This window comes from Corvus cornix, chromosome 2 (assembly GCF_000738735.6).
Source record: "Corvus cornix cornix isolate S_Up_H32 chromosome 2, ASM73873v5, whole genome shotgun sequence".
Taxonomy (NCBI): domain Eukaryota; kingdom Metazoa; phylum Chordata; class Aves; order Passeriformes; family Corvidae; genus Corvus; species Corvus cornix.
Genome location: NC_046333.1, coordinates 4,249,788 through 4,268,378, shown reverse-complemented (window position 1 = coordinate 4,268,378; position 18,591 = coordinate 4,249,788). Strand labels below are relative to the sequence as shown.

Here is an 18,591-nt window from a genome sequence, read left to right as displayed (position 1 = left end):
GGGGAGAATGGTGTCCTAAGAGTGACAATCTCACTTCATAGGGCTGTGTCCCACGGGTACAGTACATGGTATTGGAAAAGATTGGTCAGGTCTGTGCCTGAAGACATTGGATTCATTTTTAAAGGAACAAGAATATCATCCTATTTGTGAAATTCTATTTTAGGTAAATAAATTAAATGAAGCTCTGCTGGGAGTATCACCTGCACTGCCTTGATGTGAAAACTCCTCCCTGTGACAGACAAAGTTTGAAGGGAAAAGTTTCTGTCACTCCCCTAAGACCAGGGGCAGTCAGTGGGGTCCAGATTGCAAATTAACATCAAAAAGGTTACAACAACTGTAGCTTTGCACTAAGTTGAAGAGCATAACTTGCCCAAGCCTAATGCCACTCAGTGCTCCTGAGACTGTTCCTGTGAAGGACTTCTCTGTGTCTAAGTGCTGGCTGTTATAAGGGCCTGAGGCAAATGCCTGTTCTGCCAGACAGCTTTTGGTTTTTCCTTCTCATAAAACAATTCCCCTGCAGGAAGAGCACTGATTTGGGGAAGTGAATTATAAAAATCACTTCACACCTTGCACATAATTATCTCCTCATGCCACATTGGTCCCACACTCTGCTGAGCTGGGAATTCTTCTATGAAGCCCTACAGATGAGCTGGCTGCTATACAGCAACATCTTTGCTTTCTGGTACTTGCAGGCATTTTCAGCCATGCTGATTAGCATAGTTGTCAGACAAAAAGAAGTGCTTCAGGCATATTCAGCAGAATTCCACAAAAATTTAGGCAGTCAGGAGCTTGGGGAGGCTTCTGGTCCAGAACACTGCTCTGAGCTGGGACAGCTTAGAGCAGCTGCTCAAGGCACCATCCCACTGAGATAGCAGTAGCTCCAGTGATGGAAATCACTGGACTGTGGTCCAAGGAGATAGAAGTTATGACAATAACTCAACTCACCTACAGTTTGCTTCTTGAAATTTCCCTGTCAGCAGTTTTCAGAGCTCACTGAAATAACTAGGACAGACTTGACTATTTTAACTTCCTACCACCACATGATAACCTCCAAAAAATAATTCGTAGTGGAAAATGATTTTTTTTTTTTTTACAGGAGTTTCATCTCCCTAATCAGAACAAAGAAATTAGTCTTTGGGTCATCACAGAATCATGGAATGTTTTGGGTTGGAAGGGACAGCAAAGCTCATCTTGTTCCAAGCCCTGGGCAGGGACACCTTCCACTATCCCAGGTTGCTCAAACCCTCATCCAGACTGGCCTTACACAATTCCAGAGATGGGGCAGCCACAGCTTCTCTGGGTAACCTGTGCCAGGGCCTCACCACCCTCACAGTGCAGAAGTTCTTTCTAATGTAAACCAGCCCTCTGTCAGTGTGAAGCCATTCCCCCTTGTCCCATCACTCCAGCTATTTGTCCAAAGTCGCTCTGCTGGAGCCCCTTTAGGCACTGCAAGGTGCTCTAAGGTCTCCCCAGAGCCTTCTCCTCTCCAGGCTGAACAGCCCCAACCTCTGTCAACAGCACAATTTCAGTCCTGTTAACTGTACCTTGCAGCAAAGCTGATCTGCAGAATCTCTCTGGTAGGTGCCTCCCCTTCACGTGCCTCCAAAATGCCTTTAGTTGGGAAGATAGAAAAGACTTCCAGGGCCTTAGGCCTTTTCTGTTCATCTGCAGTGGAAGGGGCAAATATCAAACAAAGCCATACATGACCCTTTGTGTAAGTGTGTGCAGCAGGTAGCACTCCTGGCAAGGCACCTCTTTGCTGAGCAACTAATAAATCATGTCTCACACTGTCAGGGTTTCTGTGCATGTGCCCAGACTCTGTTTTCATCCTCTAATCAAGGGCAGTCATCAGTGGTCTCTACACTGAAAGAATAAGGCCCTGATCATCTTTCTTCTGGAATCCATCTGTTGTTAACAGCATTAGGCTCATGCTCAAACTACCCACGAGGAGCTGCTGCTTCTTGCTGCTCCTTAGGACTGATTTACAAATGAGCAGAGCACATCAAAGAACTGTGAGGGCTGAGAGAATCAATCTTTTGGTTAGATGTGGAGTAACTGCTGAAATCAGTAGTGGTACAATAATATTAGTCAAAAAAGGGGGGGGGAAAGAGAAACAGGGAAAAGCCCACAAAAGTGAGAACAAAAGCAGACCATATGTCTGCACCCAAGATCATCACATACTGCCTCTATATTGAGTGAGTGCATGCAGTCTTTATAAAAACACTGAATAGTGAAACTCTCTAACAAGGAAATCAATTGCAAAACCAGAATACCCAGCAAAGCAGTCCAGTAGCTTCTGCAGCTGCTCCTGTTATACAGGAAGACATGTTCTGTCTTGGTCTGAGCAACAAAGCAGGTCTGGAAATCAACCCTGTCACAGGAGAGCTCCAGGACTGGAACAGTGAGGTAGGCAGTCACTGGGACCAGCTGCAAAACAGGGGAAAGGGAAAAGAGAATAAAACCCACTGCATTTTTATAGAGCTTTAGTAATTCCTGCTACAGCCTGATCATTCTTAACCCCAACCACTGAATCAAGAATTATTGTTCTGTGTTCTTTTGTAACAGAGTGAATTCCCATTCTACAGCCTTGAGTGAATTAAGTTGTTGCTTGTGTGTTACTGTTTTGGGACAGGTTTTCAAACCAGACATTGTGGTCTTAATGAAGTAACATGGAGTAAACGTTCTCATTTGTTTTTAGGGCTTTCTGTGGAGCTGCAGACATTACAGCATCTCATGGTCCCTCAGGACTGTATATGGCCCACTGTGAGTCATTCAGTTTGTGCAGATTGCCCAAGATTATGATTCAATTGACTGTATCTTAGATATGGTGCTCAGTTTTATACAGGTCACTGCTCAGAAATACCTGGTATGAAAAGAAAACAGAAGTGCCTGCAGTGTACTGGGGCTGCTGAAGGCTGGGAAGGGGGATATAGATTTCTGACTGGAAGAGGTTGGTCTTTAAATGCACGTGGGCTTTGACCACACCGCAGGAGCTCAACGGATTCAGGAGCCTTTCCAGAAGCCTGTGGGTGCTGCAGGAGGCAGTGCCTGGTGACTCAGGCATGGCTCGTTCACTGAGACAGTCCTGCCCCCTGTCTCAGAGTCATCCTGTGACTGGGCGTGTGGCCCTTTGAGTGTCAGCCGGGCTGCCATGCAGAGAGCTGGGGTACCAGCACCAGGGTGTGACCCCAACCTGCACTGCCCACCTGGGAGTCACCTGCAGTCTCTGCAGAGAGCAACCCCACAGCCATTTACTTTACCTGGATGAGCCCATTTAGTCCAGAGATGCCTGTAATTCAAGGCTGAGTAAATCCTAATCAGAGATACTGCTGAAACAGCCCTTTCCCAGGTCCCAGAGATCCTGCTCTGACCTTACCTGGGTAGTGTAGTTACTGTGCTCAATGACCAGATTTTGATTAAACTTCAGCTTTCTCTCTCCATTCTCCAGCTGGAGCACTTGGAGTCCAGGAAGCAGCTGGGTCTCTGGCAAATGTTGATACCTAAGTAACTCCAGAGTTGTGTGGAATGACACTTTCACCTGTGGGAAGAGGTGATGACCATCACACAAGACGACACCATGTGCAGGAAATCCAAAGTACACATTGTACAAAGGCCCAGGCACACATTTTCCCACTGGAACCCAAAGGTGTTATGCCAGCAGCCAAATTCCCACTGGAACAAAGCATTATAATTAAAACAAAATACACAGCTATTTCCTATGAATCCAGTACACGGAGATGGAGTGTAAAGGTGAACAGCTGATCTCTGAGCCACAAGGGAGAAAGTCTCTAGCAAGCTAAAGGTTTTGAATTCCTGAGAGTACAAATACCATATTCCCAAAGCTGTCTTAGACATGTAAATCCTCTTTCTTCCCACACATGCAGAATTGAGATGTGTGTGGCTCCATGTCAAAATGAACACAGCAAGATGAGAAGCACACTTCAAAAATGCAACAGTTACTCATTCTTTGCAGGTTACCTCATTCTCTACTCCTGGACTTTGTTTCCTTTAATGTAATTTGTACACCCAAAACTAATCAAATTTTCCTCTCCTTGCACTTCCTACATCTAATTTAAGGAAATGAGGGAGGACTGCAGTCCTTGGAAATTCTTTTAATTTGTCCAACATCTATATGGCTATTGATTCAGGTGAGCTCCAAAACCCACAGGGTTTTCTGCAGGAGTTTGCAACAGGTCAGAGTTGATGGGAAAAGTACATCAGGAACAGAAAAAGATTATTTGTAGAGAAAATAATCTGCACCTGCAATATAGCAGGCAAAATGGCAGTAATTAGTATTTGCTAATACACCACTATTTCCCCTGTAACTGGGAGATTTCTATGCTGGTTGTGTTTTTCTGTGGTTCATCTGGGCCACACTAACACACCAATTACTAAACTCTCTCTATTCTGGCACAGGATTATTATTTTTGAGCCTACCAGCATGTTTTGCTGTGGATAAAGTACGTGTTGCAGTTGCTGCTCCCTTTCCTCCTTCTTGCTGTGGGATGATTTGGTGCTCTTCTTGGGATCTGCACTGGAGAGGCTGAAGGGAGTAGAGGGCGTAGACAGAAAAAGTCTGAAGTACAGAGGAACCTTGGTACAATTCATGAGTTTCAAACTCTGAGTAATTACTGAATCTGTCAAAACCTGGGGGAGAAATGATTCAGAACTGGTCAGTTTTAACTCCCTGAAGAGGTTTGCATTGCTCTGTCTGGTCATGGAGCACCAGCAGGGATCTGAAGGATTTTACCCCACAGCAACCCAGTATTTTCTACCTGTGTTATTCAGCATTTCTTGAGTGAAAAACCAAAATAAAAGTAACATAATAAAGTGTACGTTTTCAAATTTCAAGGGTCACAGAAATTGAAGTGACTTATTTTGCTATTGGACCTTTATGTCCTGAAAATCAGAACTTATTTTTCTACTTACAAACTTCCCTACAATGAAAGAGAAAGTTGAATAAAACAGGCATTGTCTGAGCTCAGCTTTTCTTATTCCTGGCTCATAAGTACTTGTAGTGCTTTCTTTTGCTCCCTATCTTGTTATGTGCAATATAGAAAATGAGGCTACTGGTGATAAAGATGTGTTTGCACAGCCATGTGCACACAGCTCTGAATTGTCACAGCAGCACAGCAATACAAAGCAGCCAAATACATCAGTGTGGGAGATACTCACTCCATAAGAAGGCCTAGCAGGTAGGAGATCACTCGCCACTGAATAAAACACCATTCCTCTGTCGTGATCCATCTCCACTTCTAACCTGAGGGTGAAGAACCAGGGCTGGTCACAGCCCTGCCCCAGGCTGGCCTATTCCATGTGGGGCCAGCTGTGAGCACGATGGTACTTACAGGGGATGCCTCAGGACAGCTTCCATGTGCACTCGTAACGGTGGGGTGTCATAGCCATGACTGCGATGCACCTTGTTAGGGACCACCCTTGCAAGCTGACAACAACATGGAAACAGAAATCATGGGTGAAATGGCAGCACTAAACCTGAAATACTGCTTTGAGCCCGAGAGGCTGGTAGCCAAAATAGGATTCTGCTTGGCAATGTAGGGCCTGTTTGTAAGACATGATGGAACAGCAGAGGCCAAGTAGGAGCTGAACTCTGAATGGCTGTGGGTGATACAGATGCACAGCAGGTTTAGATCAGATGTTAGGAAGAAATTCTTCACTCTGAGGGTGGTGAGGCACTGGCACAAGTTCCCCAGAGAAACTGTGGATGCCCCATCTCTGGAAGCATTCAAGGTTGGATGGAGTGTGGAGCAACATTTTCTGGTTAAAGATGTTGCTGCCCATGGCAGGGGGTTGGAACTAGGTGGTCCTTTCCAACCCAAACTATTCCAGGACTCTATTATTCTACATTTCTTTCTTCAGGAATAAGGATTATTAGGGTTGTTTTTATTGAATATTCTGTTATCATTCATTCAGTTTACCTTGCACCTTTGCAACGATTCATGTCAGAGAAATGCTGAGCCATTCATAAAACACTATTCAAGCCTCACATCAGCAGTTGTTGAAGAGGAAGTTTCCCAGAAGAGAGATATGCTGTCCAAATTCACACAGGAAGGTGGATGCACAGCCAGGAACAGGACTCAGCAGTCCTGAGTCTCACTCCCATTGTTAACTATTGTTATCAATAAAACCTGATGTTGTGATACCATTTCAAAACCCTGGGCTTTTGTCTGGGGTCTGCTGCCCCAGACTATGCAAGAAGACGGTGACATTCCTGCGCCACAATGCTTCCAAGCTTAAAGACAAATGCAACAGATGAACAACCCCGGTTAAGGAAGGATGTACAGGATAGCAGGAACACGACTGTTTACACAGACTGGCCAGGTAACAGCAGCCTGTACATAAATTACAGGAAGGGAAACGATTATCTCCCAGTTACCTTTAGCCTTGCTGTGACAGTCGGTTTACCTTGTTGTCCAGGCTCATGAAGCCCAGCACCACCCCTTCACAGCACAGCTCAGCCTCGGTGTCCGGGAGGACGAGTGGGGTGAAGGAGATGTAAACGTCGCTGCTGCCACCTCCTGGAACCACCTGCGGCCGGGAGAGAGTGTTTAGTGCAGGGACCTGCCGGGGATTGCACAAGAACCCTCGGGATGCAGCTGCCAAAATTGAGTTGCTCAAGCAGCATGAAATCCCCCGGGCACGGGCTACGCTCAGGCCTGCACGAAAATGCCAACATGTGACAGCAAAACTGACAATTACTTCAGCTGCAAATATCACTGTGGCCACTTTTTAGCATCAACAGAGCTTAAGCACAGTCACAGACCAATTCTCTAAGTACACAAACATATGTACACATCTGCTTGTTTTTAAAAATACCCAGTTCTACCCACTCTTACTTCCTGGCTACCTCAGGTGATTATTCCACAACTTACATATATATGAAACGTTTTTTGAAGAGTTACAAGTGTGAACTAGGAATATTTTACAGTTCAGTTTAGTCTTGGCTATTTTTTAATTTTACATGACAGCAGGGAATGTAATCACATGCACTAGCCAGCTGCAGTGGATTTTCTGGGATTTACAGGTGGACTAGATTCTGCTTTCTTTAGGTGAACTATGCAGGTTATGGTTGAATCCTGATATTGCTGCTGGCTACACCCCACAAAAGCTGCCTCCACAGTGAGGCACTTGTTTGTCTGACCTTTCTCAGTCTCAACCACCTCAGAGCTCACTGCAGCTTCATTTCTGTCATAACTTCTTTATGTAATCTTTAGCTCATTTTAACTTGTAACTGAAACCCTTTGGCAAAAAAAAAAAAATTAAAAATAAAATTAGCACACTGATGTTTTGGGCAACCCTGTCATTCATAGCTAGATCTTTCCAATGTTGTCATTACTTTATGATACTCCTAAGGGATTGTGACAGTGTGGGCCTGTATTTGCACAACTTCCTTGTGAAGCACTGTGGGTTACAATGGTTTATCCAAAAGAGTTGTCTACAGAGTATCCCTTTCCCAGAAGCCTGATTTCCAGCTCCGCATGTTTCCAAAGCTTCAGGCTGGATGGCTCCCACATTTCACCAAGTGAGAAGACTAGAGATGCCAGTCTGGAGTACAACTAACACTTAATTCCAGTCATCAGTCCACTGCTCAGATGTAGATAGGATGCTTTCTGTTGACCTTGCAAACTCTTCTCATTATCATCTTCAGGACCCCAAAGCCTTCCAGCCTGATGTTTCACTGCTTAGTAGAGTCTATTTCAAACCAAACTCAAAACTATCTCCTCCTCCTTCTCTGTCTCCTCTGCCCTGCAGAAAATGTGCTAAATCAAAGCACAAAGAAAATGTAAAAGCTTACAATCTGCCTTGGAGCAATGGAGTAGGGGCTGTCTGCAGGCACCCCCTCATGAGGTCGCATAAGTACAGAGATAATTTTCTCTCTTGTAGACTTCTGACTGCTGATTTCCTTCTCTTTGCTGTCAGAACCTGGAGGCTGCAGAGACACGGGGTGGGGAATGGTTAAAACTGTTACACTGCAAGGGAGGAATGTTGAGTGATGTGCACACAGAACTGCTGCACTGGTCAAGAAGCATGGCCAGCTCCAGTTTATTTCTGGCACAAAGACTGGACACGTGGATGTGTCCTGTACATTAATTTTCTCATCCACAGAGTAGCTCTCCTGGAACTGCTCCTGAGTTCCTTGGAAAATGTGCATGCTTGGGTCCTGCTCTACCTAGAGACGCATCCAGCTAGGGTACAAGATCTTGCGCATTATACAAACCAACACTCTGGGGCAGTACTGTTCCCTTTGTGCACAAGAAAGGTTAGAGCTGTGTTAAAAACAACTGTGCATTCTGAGCTGAAGCAGAGAAAATGTGATTTTAGTATCTTTTCCATGAAGCTTCTGCCAGAGAAATATACATATCCTGGGGGATACCTTCTCCCTGTCGCTCCCAGCCCGTCAACACAGTAAATTGCCACATTATAATCAAACCTCCCATGTAACAGTTGTTACCATATTCTAACAGAACCAATCTAATATTAGCACTGGGATAAATACCTCCATATCATTAGCTGCAATTTGAAATTCGCAGGGTAGGTTCTGCTCCCTGACTACAGCACATGTTGACACCAGAAAGCACCCATGAGAAAAGCAGAGCCAAATTAAGAAGTTTTAGTTATTTTAATTCTTTCATGTAATAACGGCAATAGTTTGTCAATAGTATCTCTGTAGCTTTTAAAACAATTTAAGGAGAGATAATTGCTTATAGCTCACTCTGGAAACAGACTGCTGATCCCCATAGCCACCTACCCACGTATTGCGTGCTTGACTGGGAGAGGAGCTGCTGACATTTCTTTGAACAATCCAGCTCCTAGTTACAAGTTATATCTCCTGTTATTGTTTTCAACCCTTCATGCCAAAAACCCCATCATGTATCTCAGCAGCAGTATAAGAAACGGCCTAAGCACTGACCTCATCCGTGGTTTCCAAAGCTGGATAAATGCTTCCACAGGGAATGGCAGCTGGATCCAACGTTAACATGACCTCTGACTCTGAGGTGCTACCACTTGATGCAGCCTCATTTCCAGCCATGTCCATAGCAGAAAAAGGGTCTCCAAAGAGCACCAACAGGTCCACCAGCTTTTCATCATCTGGCTCGTGGTTGTAAATTTCCCAGTCCAGGCGGATGTCTGAATGGGAAAGGAAAAAAGGACAATTACTTCTAGTCAGTGAGAGGACTCATGGCTTTGTTGGTACCAGAGAACCAGGATATCAAGTAACAAATTTGTGTCTGGCAACTGGATTTGTATTAAAGTGTATCTCTTAAGTTTCCCACGCTTTCTGTAAACTAAAATGATTTAAGATCTTGCTATAGTTTGAGCACTTTCTATATCCTAAACTATAATTAAGATAAATTATAAGTATTTTGTTTAAGCAAATGGATTTAGTAGAATTAAAAAAAAAAGGTGATTGACTTCGCTGTGAAGAGCTTAAAATTGCACTCAAGAGCTAAAAAGACTACACAGAAGAGCCAGATGATGCCAGTAAGAAGCAGGTAGCACACCTGATTGACCAGGGTTGGTGTTGTGAGAATTTCATAAAAACATAAAATCCTGCATAGCCACCATTTCAATGAGGGAAAACCCAGCTCCATCAGGATAGAATGTGCAATTGCATAGTAGCCACACATTGAGTCACTCTCTTATATATTATTACCATCATTTTTGCTAAAATATGTTCATTAGGAAACAAGTAGGCCTGTTAATTAACACGGTAATGGGTCCTTCTACTTTTATTCTCATAAGGAACACAATGAAAGTGTCAATGTTTGCTGTACAAGAATCATCCTTACCAAAGGGAGTGGGATTGTTGAGCTGGACCCTTCGAAGGACAGGGGACCCTCCTGAGACTTGAGTGCCAAACCTGAACAGGGAACCTTGCTGTCAGTACATGCAGAGGACAGAAAATCACTGTCTGAAATCACTGAAGAGTTGTTTAAAAGTGGAAACAAATCTGGCTGCACTGGAACAGCTCTCAGGTAAGGCACGCCCTACACTGTGAAGTACAATATTGGTTTATTTTATCAGTCTCTTGTTTTCCCTAGTTTTTTTAGCAGTCTCAGACATTTCAGGGTAACCACATGCAGTGCTGTGCTCCCCAAAAACCAGCCCATACCCCTCATCCTGAGGTGCAGATGCCATTTACTGTATGAGAGGGTTTAAACCTTCCCCTGCCACTATTGACCTCGGGGCTGCATTTCTCCTGGTCCAGGTACAGGGCCAGGGAGAAATGAGCTGTGGATGATGAGAACTGCTGCCACGTGCCAGTTTCCATCTCCACAGAGTCAGATGAGGCTGCACTGGGTAAAATTCTACGACTGCAAGCCCAGAGCAGCGACTGCTGGCAAACCTGAGCAGCCTTGTGTGCAGATTATTTTCTAATTGTGTTGGCAGAGACAAATGTATTGATGTTCTAGAAGCAGATCCTGTACTTTAACAGCCACTTTGCTGAACTTCTCATTATATCACAAGATGGAACAGGTGTGTATGTTGGCTGCAGTCCATTGGTATTTAATTCTCTGATTTCTTTGACAGTATTTTGCACTATACCTGATAATGGGTGGCTCTGGTTGCGGTCCTGTCACCTGCAGGAAGATTGGACAGCCTTTCACAGTCATTTGCATAGGAATTAATTTAGGTTGTAAGTCTCCCACCTATTAAAATGAATTTTTGCTATTAGAATCAAGATTACACCTTAGTTCTCTGTGCTATAAGATTATGTTTTGCAAACTGATTGGATTTTCAAATATTTTTGACCAGTTTCTTTTGATGGCCTCTAATTCATATGCTAACAACAACTCTTCTCAGCAGGAGAATGCAATACCTCATGCATTATCAGCTTTCCTGCTGCTTTTCTACACAACACAATCTATGGTATTGGTAGAGCAGAGCAGTGCACTGGCCAGCTCCCAAACAGATGTTATAAATCAAATATGGATTTATGACTTCCAGTCATTTTCAAGGCACATGAAAACCTCCCAAGGAGTAAACACGTCCCCCCAAAACCAAACAATTGTTCCTTACATGTTTTTGGAGGTAGTGGTATAGCAAGATCCACCCTGAATTTTTACAGAAGTCCTAAAAAACTGAAAAAATATTTCTAACAGAAAAGCACCTGGGAAATATAATTGGTGTAAAATCTGCCATGGTAAAACCGAAACCCCACCTACCTTACAGACAAGATTATCCTGGTACTCTCCCCACATGTTGTTGTAAGCTGCTATTTCTATGGTGAGCTGCTGGAAAGCTTTCAGAGTTCCTGTGGAAGGTTGTATACAGAAAGCTGCTCCCTTCCCCTGAGACAGCAGTGCAGCTGCATACTCTGAAGGAGCACAGCAAAGAAGCATTTCATGAATTTTAAGGAAATGGAACAAAGTTAGTCTTTCGAAGAATACATAGGACCATGGTTTTAGTTGCTATTAATCAGCTTAACCTCACTGATTAAAAATAACAAACCCTGGGATCATTTACACAGCTCACATTTATACCACTTTACCCAAGTTCCCTTCTGCAGTGGGTCTTACTCCGTTTTTTGGAGTTAGTGCTTGCCCAGAACATTTTACAGCAGGACTCCCTTCCAACAACCTGATCCAGGACTCTCTGGGATATGCAAGGCACTAACTGGTTACATGAAAACACACTTTCAATTTGAGAAAAATAGGCTGGGACTTGTGTCGACTGTATATTGTTCCATTAGCAGCTGTCTGTTTACCTCTGTGTGCTCTTCCATGCAAAGAATTAATTACAAAGAGCAGAGTCTTTCCACATTCTGAGTCACCTAGGCCTGCATGGAATCTGTCAGAACAGCATTTTTCCAATCTTAAGCACTAATTCAATTCAACAACTGAAAAGCTCTGTCTGTGTAACAGATACCAAACTCTATGGCAAGGTACCAATATGTGCAAGTTTTATTTTGGATACAGAAGACACATCCACACTTCACAGCATTTTGCTCCCATTTCCTCCCTCCCTCAGTCTCATGTGGCTCCAAATATTATCATTTTTCAGTACAACACATCAGAAATGACAGATGGGCTGTGCTGTAGCTTTCCACAGTGGGGAGGGTACAGTAAAGGGTTTGAGGGAAAAAAGCCTGCTGCAGTGGTACTGGGAAACTGTGTAGGAGAGAAGGAGCCAAACATTCTGCATGTCATCCATCCTGTGTGCTGGGAGTGTTCTGGGGGTGAACTGTCACCAGAATCACCAACTTTGTTTCACACTGTTGTTTGCAAGAAAAAGAAGAGAGAGAAAGAAAGGGAGGAGAAAAGAGAAAAAAGCAAAAGGGGAAAAGAAAGATTGACCTAATTCGTATACAATGTGGGCTTTCAAACTCAGGAATGAGCTGAGGAACTAAGTAATTTAACAGTTTAGACTTCACCAGGTACTCCAACTGTGAACAGATGTGCCTGACTGGCACATTTAGTGCTAAATATGGCAGGCAGTTGGCTTTCACCTTCTGTCCACTGAAGGAATTAAGTGCTCTTTTCATACCTGACTTTGCTTTTCTGGCTGCATGTTCTGTCACAGGCCCTCTTCTTTTCACCAAGTAGCTTGAAGAACATGAAAAAAACATATCTGATTTCAGGTTTAATCCAGACCTAAACTAGTATTTGAGTCATTATGCAGAACAGCAAGACTCACGGGCAGGCTCCTGGTTCTGGAGGCAGCAAACAGGCACTAAAATACTCAGCTTCCAGTGTGAACGGAGCACTGATTCTAGTGGGATTTGTAAGAATCAGCTGACGCTTTACAACATCTTTGAATGCAACTTCAGACCCAAAGTCCAAAAGAAGCTCACACGGGCTTTGAGGCATTTGTCCTTCACCACTGCCAGAAAAAGTACGAGTAGCATTTAGACATGGGTCTCATTTTCTTATGCCACAGACGATTTCAGGAGATTTAAAAATGTGCAACATGCAATGAGGTTGTGATGCGCAGTGTAAAAGGACCATGCAGTCTATGATTTTTGTCATCAGCATTTTCTGCTTTTCATTTTTTCACTTCTACCCATGTAAGGATTTATTTGGGGTAAAATTTTTATCATGTATAACATGCCAACCTGCCAAATTAAAGACATACTCACTTATATGAAAAAATATAAAGATGAGCATGTTCCAAAATACAGTAATCAGACTACATATTAGAAAAATAAAAATTGGTCAGATTTACCTGGCAACTCCATTGTCACTAGGTACTGAGTAGATGACATGTAGTCCCTTCACCTCTCCAGAAATGCTCAGAAAGAGGGGTTCAACCATGTCTTCTATGCTACAGGAAAGGGTGAGGTCTTTCAGCTCACCCTAAAAAGCAAAGAATCAAGTGTCCTTGTGAATGAAGCACATATCATAGAGGAAAGGCAGCCTCTGTAGGACATTTATTTTTAAAAAGTGTGTAAACTTCCCTGGATTAAACCCAGAACAATAGGATTGTGAGAAGTCTTACTGAATTGTTTTCAGTGCATTTTCTGCAGTATTGGAGCTGCTTAGAAGGCAGTACTGAGGTAAAAATTTGTGGCTGTTTCTCGGCTTTGTACCTGCAGTTGTCTGTGAGCCTAGAACTGCTCCATTACTGATTTCTGACACAGTTCCTATACTCCAAGTATTGAATCACAGAATCATTTAGGTTGGAAAATTCTAAGGTGATTGAGTCCAAACATTAATCCAGCACTGCCAAGGCCACCACTAAACCATGTTCCCAAGTATCACAGCTACGTAAGTTTTAAATACTAACTCTGATAGTACTGAACACCTACTTTTAAGCAAATAAATGAAACCTCCATCTCCAGTGACTGTAATGGGAACTAAGACACCATATCTATAGGAAGATCCTGTATTTGGGTGCACTAGCTCAGCTGTTTGAATGCCCTTGTAAAGTCTATTTCTGAATTCCAGGAGTTTGTAAACTCTGCTCCTGTATTTTGCAGGCTCTCAGTCCCATCAGTCCCCTTTTAAGTTTTCAAATAACAAAATGTCATGAGCCTAGTTGCAGTCAGAAAATCAAATGTATTATATATATGCCATTCTGCTCCATATCATTCCAGATAATCCAAAGTGAGGATCTGTACGCTCCAAGAGGAGTGATAAGCATTAAGAGCAAGTGTACAGGACTTCAAGAAAGGAAGAAAATAGGAACAGCTGAGATATAAAGAGGGAGGGTAGAAATTGCACACCATGTGCACTTCTTTAATTCTTGCCTTCAACTGTGGTACCTCTGAAGAAAAGCCATTTCAGAGATATTGTAGGGAAAAAAGAGCATGTGGTTTTGTACATAGAATTCCTTCCTTTTGCCAGATGGAGGTGAGATGAACAAGCCACATTTGCTGTTTTATAGAAGTGCATCAGTTTGTAAACTTACCACAGTGTTAGCTGACAGCTCAATGCAGAATTCCTTCTCTTCGTTTGGGCCTAAGGTGCCACTGGCAGGGGAGACCACGACGGAGCACAAAGCTGCCTGGCTTCCAATGAGCTGCAAACAGAAAGGAAATTCAGCTCATGCTGATTCTCTCACATTGTCTCTTCATATCACAGAGGTCTAAAAAGACCAAGCTATTCTCAGGCTTAGGACACTTTCAGGCAGCAACACCTACAGTTTAAGACTGGCTTTACAATTCCCCATGGGTGATAAGATCCTCATGCCTACATTCACTTCAAGTAACTCAGGTGCCCAGCTGAGGCTGCTGGGCTGGGAACAGAGTCACTGTCATCCCTCTCAGTCACAAGCCTTTCCATGGTGAAGCCAACCTATCTGATATCAGAGCAGGAGCCCAGCTGTGCCACGCTTCTCTCCACTACAGAGGTGGGGAAGAGACAATCCTGGTGCTGGCACCTTCCCTAAGTGACCAGCAGTACATGGAATGTACCCAGGGCTTCCACTCATTTGTTTACACATCAACATTACATATCAGGAAAAATGCTGTACATATTCCTTCTGGGCTCCAGATGCTCCAAAGTATTTTCCTGAGGGTCCTATACCATCCATCTGCTCTGTTGGGATCCCTTGGGCACCTGAGGAACATGTTGGATGGCACTGAGTGCTTTTATGTAGGCAACTGAGCTGAACCCTGGATATTAGAGTAGATCTAAATGACCAAGGCACTGATAAATTTCCATTGACTGAAAACAGTTCAGACCACAGCTTAAATACTGACACTAAATTTAGGGCTTCTACTCTGTAAGCTGGAAACCAGCCAGAATGTGAAATTTAAGCAGAATTCAGACACAATTCAAAAGCACCATAATTTCTTTGTTTCACCAAAGTGCAAACCCTAAACTGCCAGGGCACTTTGTTTAACACTCTGGTGGCTTTACATCCTATAACCCCTCACATCTGCTCACCCATTCTCCCAGAGACACACAGACAGTAAGAACATAATGACATCAATTGGTAGCTAATCTTTTCATAAAGGTTGCTCTAAAGCTGAAGTTCTGCTCCCAAGCCAGTAAACAGCAATGACTACTCAAAAGATACATCAGAAAAACTTTCAAGAATAGTTATTATTTGTATTTCTATAGAAATTGCAATTCCTATCCCTGCTGTATGCTTCACCCATAAGAAGAGCATTTACCTTTCCCCATAAGTATTTTGTTGGCAGCAGTGTCTGGTTAAAAAGTTTACTGGTTGCTTTGGCAGGAACTCCAGTATAAATTTCAGTGAATACTAGATGACTAGATATCAGGCATGCTTGGGGGGTCTGAACTTCAACAAAAACAGGAAGATGACTGGAAATAAACACACAGATGGTCTATTGTTATTGTTAATGAAACGTGCTAGACATAAAACAGCATGCTGGGAAGAATGATGTTTATGTTTATTTAGCAATATTAGAAATTTGATAGTTCATTGATAGGTTACACAGCCCCACTCTGAGTTCATATTTTTGTTGTAGGAGAGGAAACTACCTTAAGTGAAAACCAGATGCGAATCTCAGAAAAACAAAGTAAATGCTGCTTTTCCTCCTTACCTTCCTTCTCCATTTTCTACCTCCAGTTCCAGCACTGTCTGGAGACGCTGGCACTGCAATGATGTGAACTGAACTGAAACTCTGCATAGACCCAAAGGAGGTATTTCTCCAGCTGATGGCTCGATGGTGAAGGGAGATACCTGGGAAAGGAGAGAGGGAACAGAAATGTTTTTGACACGTGCAAAGCAAGGGTAAAATGTTGAAGCCACACAATCTAATCAGGGCTTCCAAGTGTCTAATTTTTCCTCAGATGTGTGCTTTCTCTCTGCCCCTTGAGTCCCACCTGGGTAGATGTCAGGAAGCACGGTGCCAGCTTTATGAAAGCCTGGCTACACAAGGAGAGAGGACTTTGCTTCTGAGAGAAGGGCAGTCAGAGCCAAGGGCAGAGTAGAGTAGGATGTGCATGGACTGACAGGGAACGTGAAAGAGAAGCAACCAGCCTCAGCAGCAGCATCTGCTCCCAGGCAGCAGCAAGGGGCCACAAGTGGGAAAGGTTCTTGGACAAAAGGGCAAGAAAGGAGGGTTGGGAGAGTGGAAATAGGAAGAGCATCAGCGAGGAGTGGGGGCATTCTTGTCCAAGATGCTGGTGTGGGTGTGTGGGAGGAGGGTTCAGCAGTCTCAGCTCTACTAAAGCCTTAACTTCTTATATCAGCAGCAGCTGAAATCACTGTCATTCAGGAAATACTCCATGTCTCTTTGGATCAGGCTGGCAGGGATTTGTAATAAATGGAAGTAGAGAAAAATTGTAAAGAAGCATTTAATCTCAATAGAACTCATGCACTTATGAAACTGTGCAGGACTAGTTTTGTAGGAAGTCACAAAAATTAGAACTTTTGATAGCTGGAAGAAATATTATAACTAATTATAACTAAGCAGAAGGAATAAAATAGCTAAGAAGAGAATACAGCCAGCTATAGCAGTGACTTACCTCTTCATTCCTTTCAGCTAGACAAACCTGACTTTCTTGCATCCTCCACTGTGCTGGCACCTGACACAGATTTTTAATCTCAAAGGTTCTTGACACAGTCTCACCTTGCTTAGCCAAACCAAACCAGAGTGATGGAACATCAATACAAAGGAATGGACCCTAGGACACCAGGAAACAGACATCAGAATGGACACCTCTTCCAAAATGGCCTCATTAAAGAGCCGCTATTGTCTAGGATTAACATTTGATTCACAGAGAATATCAGAAAGCAAATGCACCATATAAGGCAGAAAAATTCTGAGTATCATAGGAGTATCAACATTGACTCAATAGTTACTACAGCAAAAATAACTCCTGTTTCTAACTACTTGAGATTTCTCAAGCCATTGAGAGGCAAAAAAGCTTTATTTGGACAATGGCCAGGCCACACAGCTCATCCTCTTGTTCCTTACCCTAAAAGCAGCCTCAACATGCAGCACAACTGGCTCTGGACACAGCTCAACGTGACACTGCAGGTTACAGCTGATGACCCCAGGTTTGCTTCCAGAAATTGCAAGTACAAATTCACAGCATTTATTCACATCTAGAAGAGAAAATATCAGGCTGCTGTCACACACTTGTGTGAGAAATCACTGGCTGCAAGCCTGTTACTGAAGCTTCTGGAATCAAATTAAGTCTCCTGCTGGCTCCAGTGGGCTGGGGATCAGGTATTTTTTCAGTTTACATTACAGTGCTCTATATCTGTCATAAATTGATATAATCAATTACTGTAATTTCTTTCATTAATTGATGCTTGCAAGTCCCAGAAACTTTACCTATGACACCAGTATGAGGTTGAACTTCCATGATCTCACAGGCCGTGATTGTCTCCCATGTGTACTTGATCAATGTTTTGCTGTTGTTCCACAGCTGAAACAATTAAAATCAATGAGACAAGTAATGCACTTTAAGCTTTCATAGCAACAAGTCAATTTGCTGAGAGCTCTGATACACTGCAAACTAGGTTTTGTGAGTCATCATTATTTAACACAGTGTCTCCTTCACATGGGTGAAGGTGTTCCCTCAAACCTGAAGAAAATCCATTAACCATTCATTCCAAGAACATTATCATATTTGAGACTCTTAAGCTTTCCTCCCATTTTTCAAAAATGTAACAGACTTTCTAAACTTAAACTGCAAATCTTTTAAGTGCAGCTTTTTTTTTGTCAAAGGCTCTATTTGTGAGGGAGATGTAAGATCTTGAAATGTTCTGCCTGCTCTTCAGATCTAGTCAAAACATTATTTCTTAATTACAGCAAATAACTTTGTTCTCTGAAGCACAATTATCGCTAAGCTCAGTTCAAATTCTTATCTTTTTAAGACTAAAAAAAGCAATTGGAAACTGCAAAGGATGTTGTTATATCATCAGTAAGTGGTTTAATTACCCCTATCACATGTGTAGCTATATTGGATTACTGGGAAGTATGAAATGGCTGCCTTAAGTTGAAAAAATAAGTTATAGGAAGAGAAATCATAAAACCAAATGCTGATTAGCAAGATCTCTAAGAAAAAAATGGGAAGACCATTAACCGGGAAATGTCTTCCTGCCTGGCTCTCACTAACAGGCCTATTTTTCCCAAGTGAGTCTAAGATCAAAAGGATCCTGATCCATAGTGAAAAGGATGCTCTGTGAGTGGACAATTGCAGC

The 18,591-nt window shown here is 43.0% G+C and overlaps 1 protein-coding gene across 2 annotated transcripts in view; it reads right to left on the bottom strand.

Moving 5' to 3' along the window:
* The window catches only part of DLEC1 (DLEC1 cilia and flagella associated protein), a 34,266-nt gene that overhangs the window by 1,191 nt on the left and 14,484 nt on the right, over positions 1–18,591 (bottom strand). The window contains exons 17-37 of one of the 2 annotated variants that reach the window (XM_010394819.4): positions 17,720–17,813; positions 17,357–17,487; positions 16,905–17,063; positions 15,977–16,116; positions 15,581–15,734; positions 14,371–14,481; positions 13,186–13,316; positions 12,658–12,843; positions 12,508–12,566; positions 11,187–11,338; positions 10,567–10,670; positions 9,810–9,880; positions 8,930–9,147; positions 7,814–7,948; positions 6,424–6,546; positions 5,349–5,443; positions 5,176–5,260; positions 4,438–4,647; positions 3,377–3,538; positions 2,274–2,427; positions 1,545–1,665 (exon numbers count right to left, since the gene is read on the bottom strand). In XM_010394819.4, coding sequence (XP_010393121.3) covers positions 1,545–1,665; positions 2,274–2,427; positions 3,377–3,538; positions 4,438–4,647; positions 5,176–5,260; positions 5,349–5,443; positions 6,424–6,546; positions 7,814–7,948; positions 8,930–9,147; positions 9,810–9,880; positions 10,567–10,670; positions 11,187–11,338; positions 12,508–12,566; positions 12,658–12,843; positions 13,186–13,316; positions 14,371–14,481; positions 15,581–15,734; positions 15,977–16,116; positions 16,905–17,063; positions 17,357–17,487; positions 17,720–17,813 — 2,795 coding nt within the window. Of the gene's footprint in view, positions 1–1,544; positions 1,666–2,273; positions 2,428–3,376; positions 3,539–4,437; positions 4,648–5,175; positions 5,261–5,348; positions 5,444–6,423; positions 6,547–7,813; positions 7,949–8,929; positions 9,148–9,809; positions 9,881–10,566; positions 10,671–11,186; positions 11,339–12,507; positions 12,567–12,657; positions 12,844–13,185; positions 13,317–14,370; positions 14,482–15,580; positions 15,735–15,976; positions 16,117–16,904; positions 17,064–17,356; positions 17,488–17,719; positions 17,814–18,591 lie in introns of those variants that run through there. The other variant, XR_002044494.3, reaches the window with a different exon arrangement.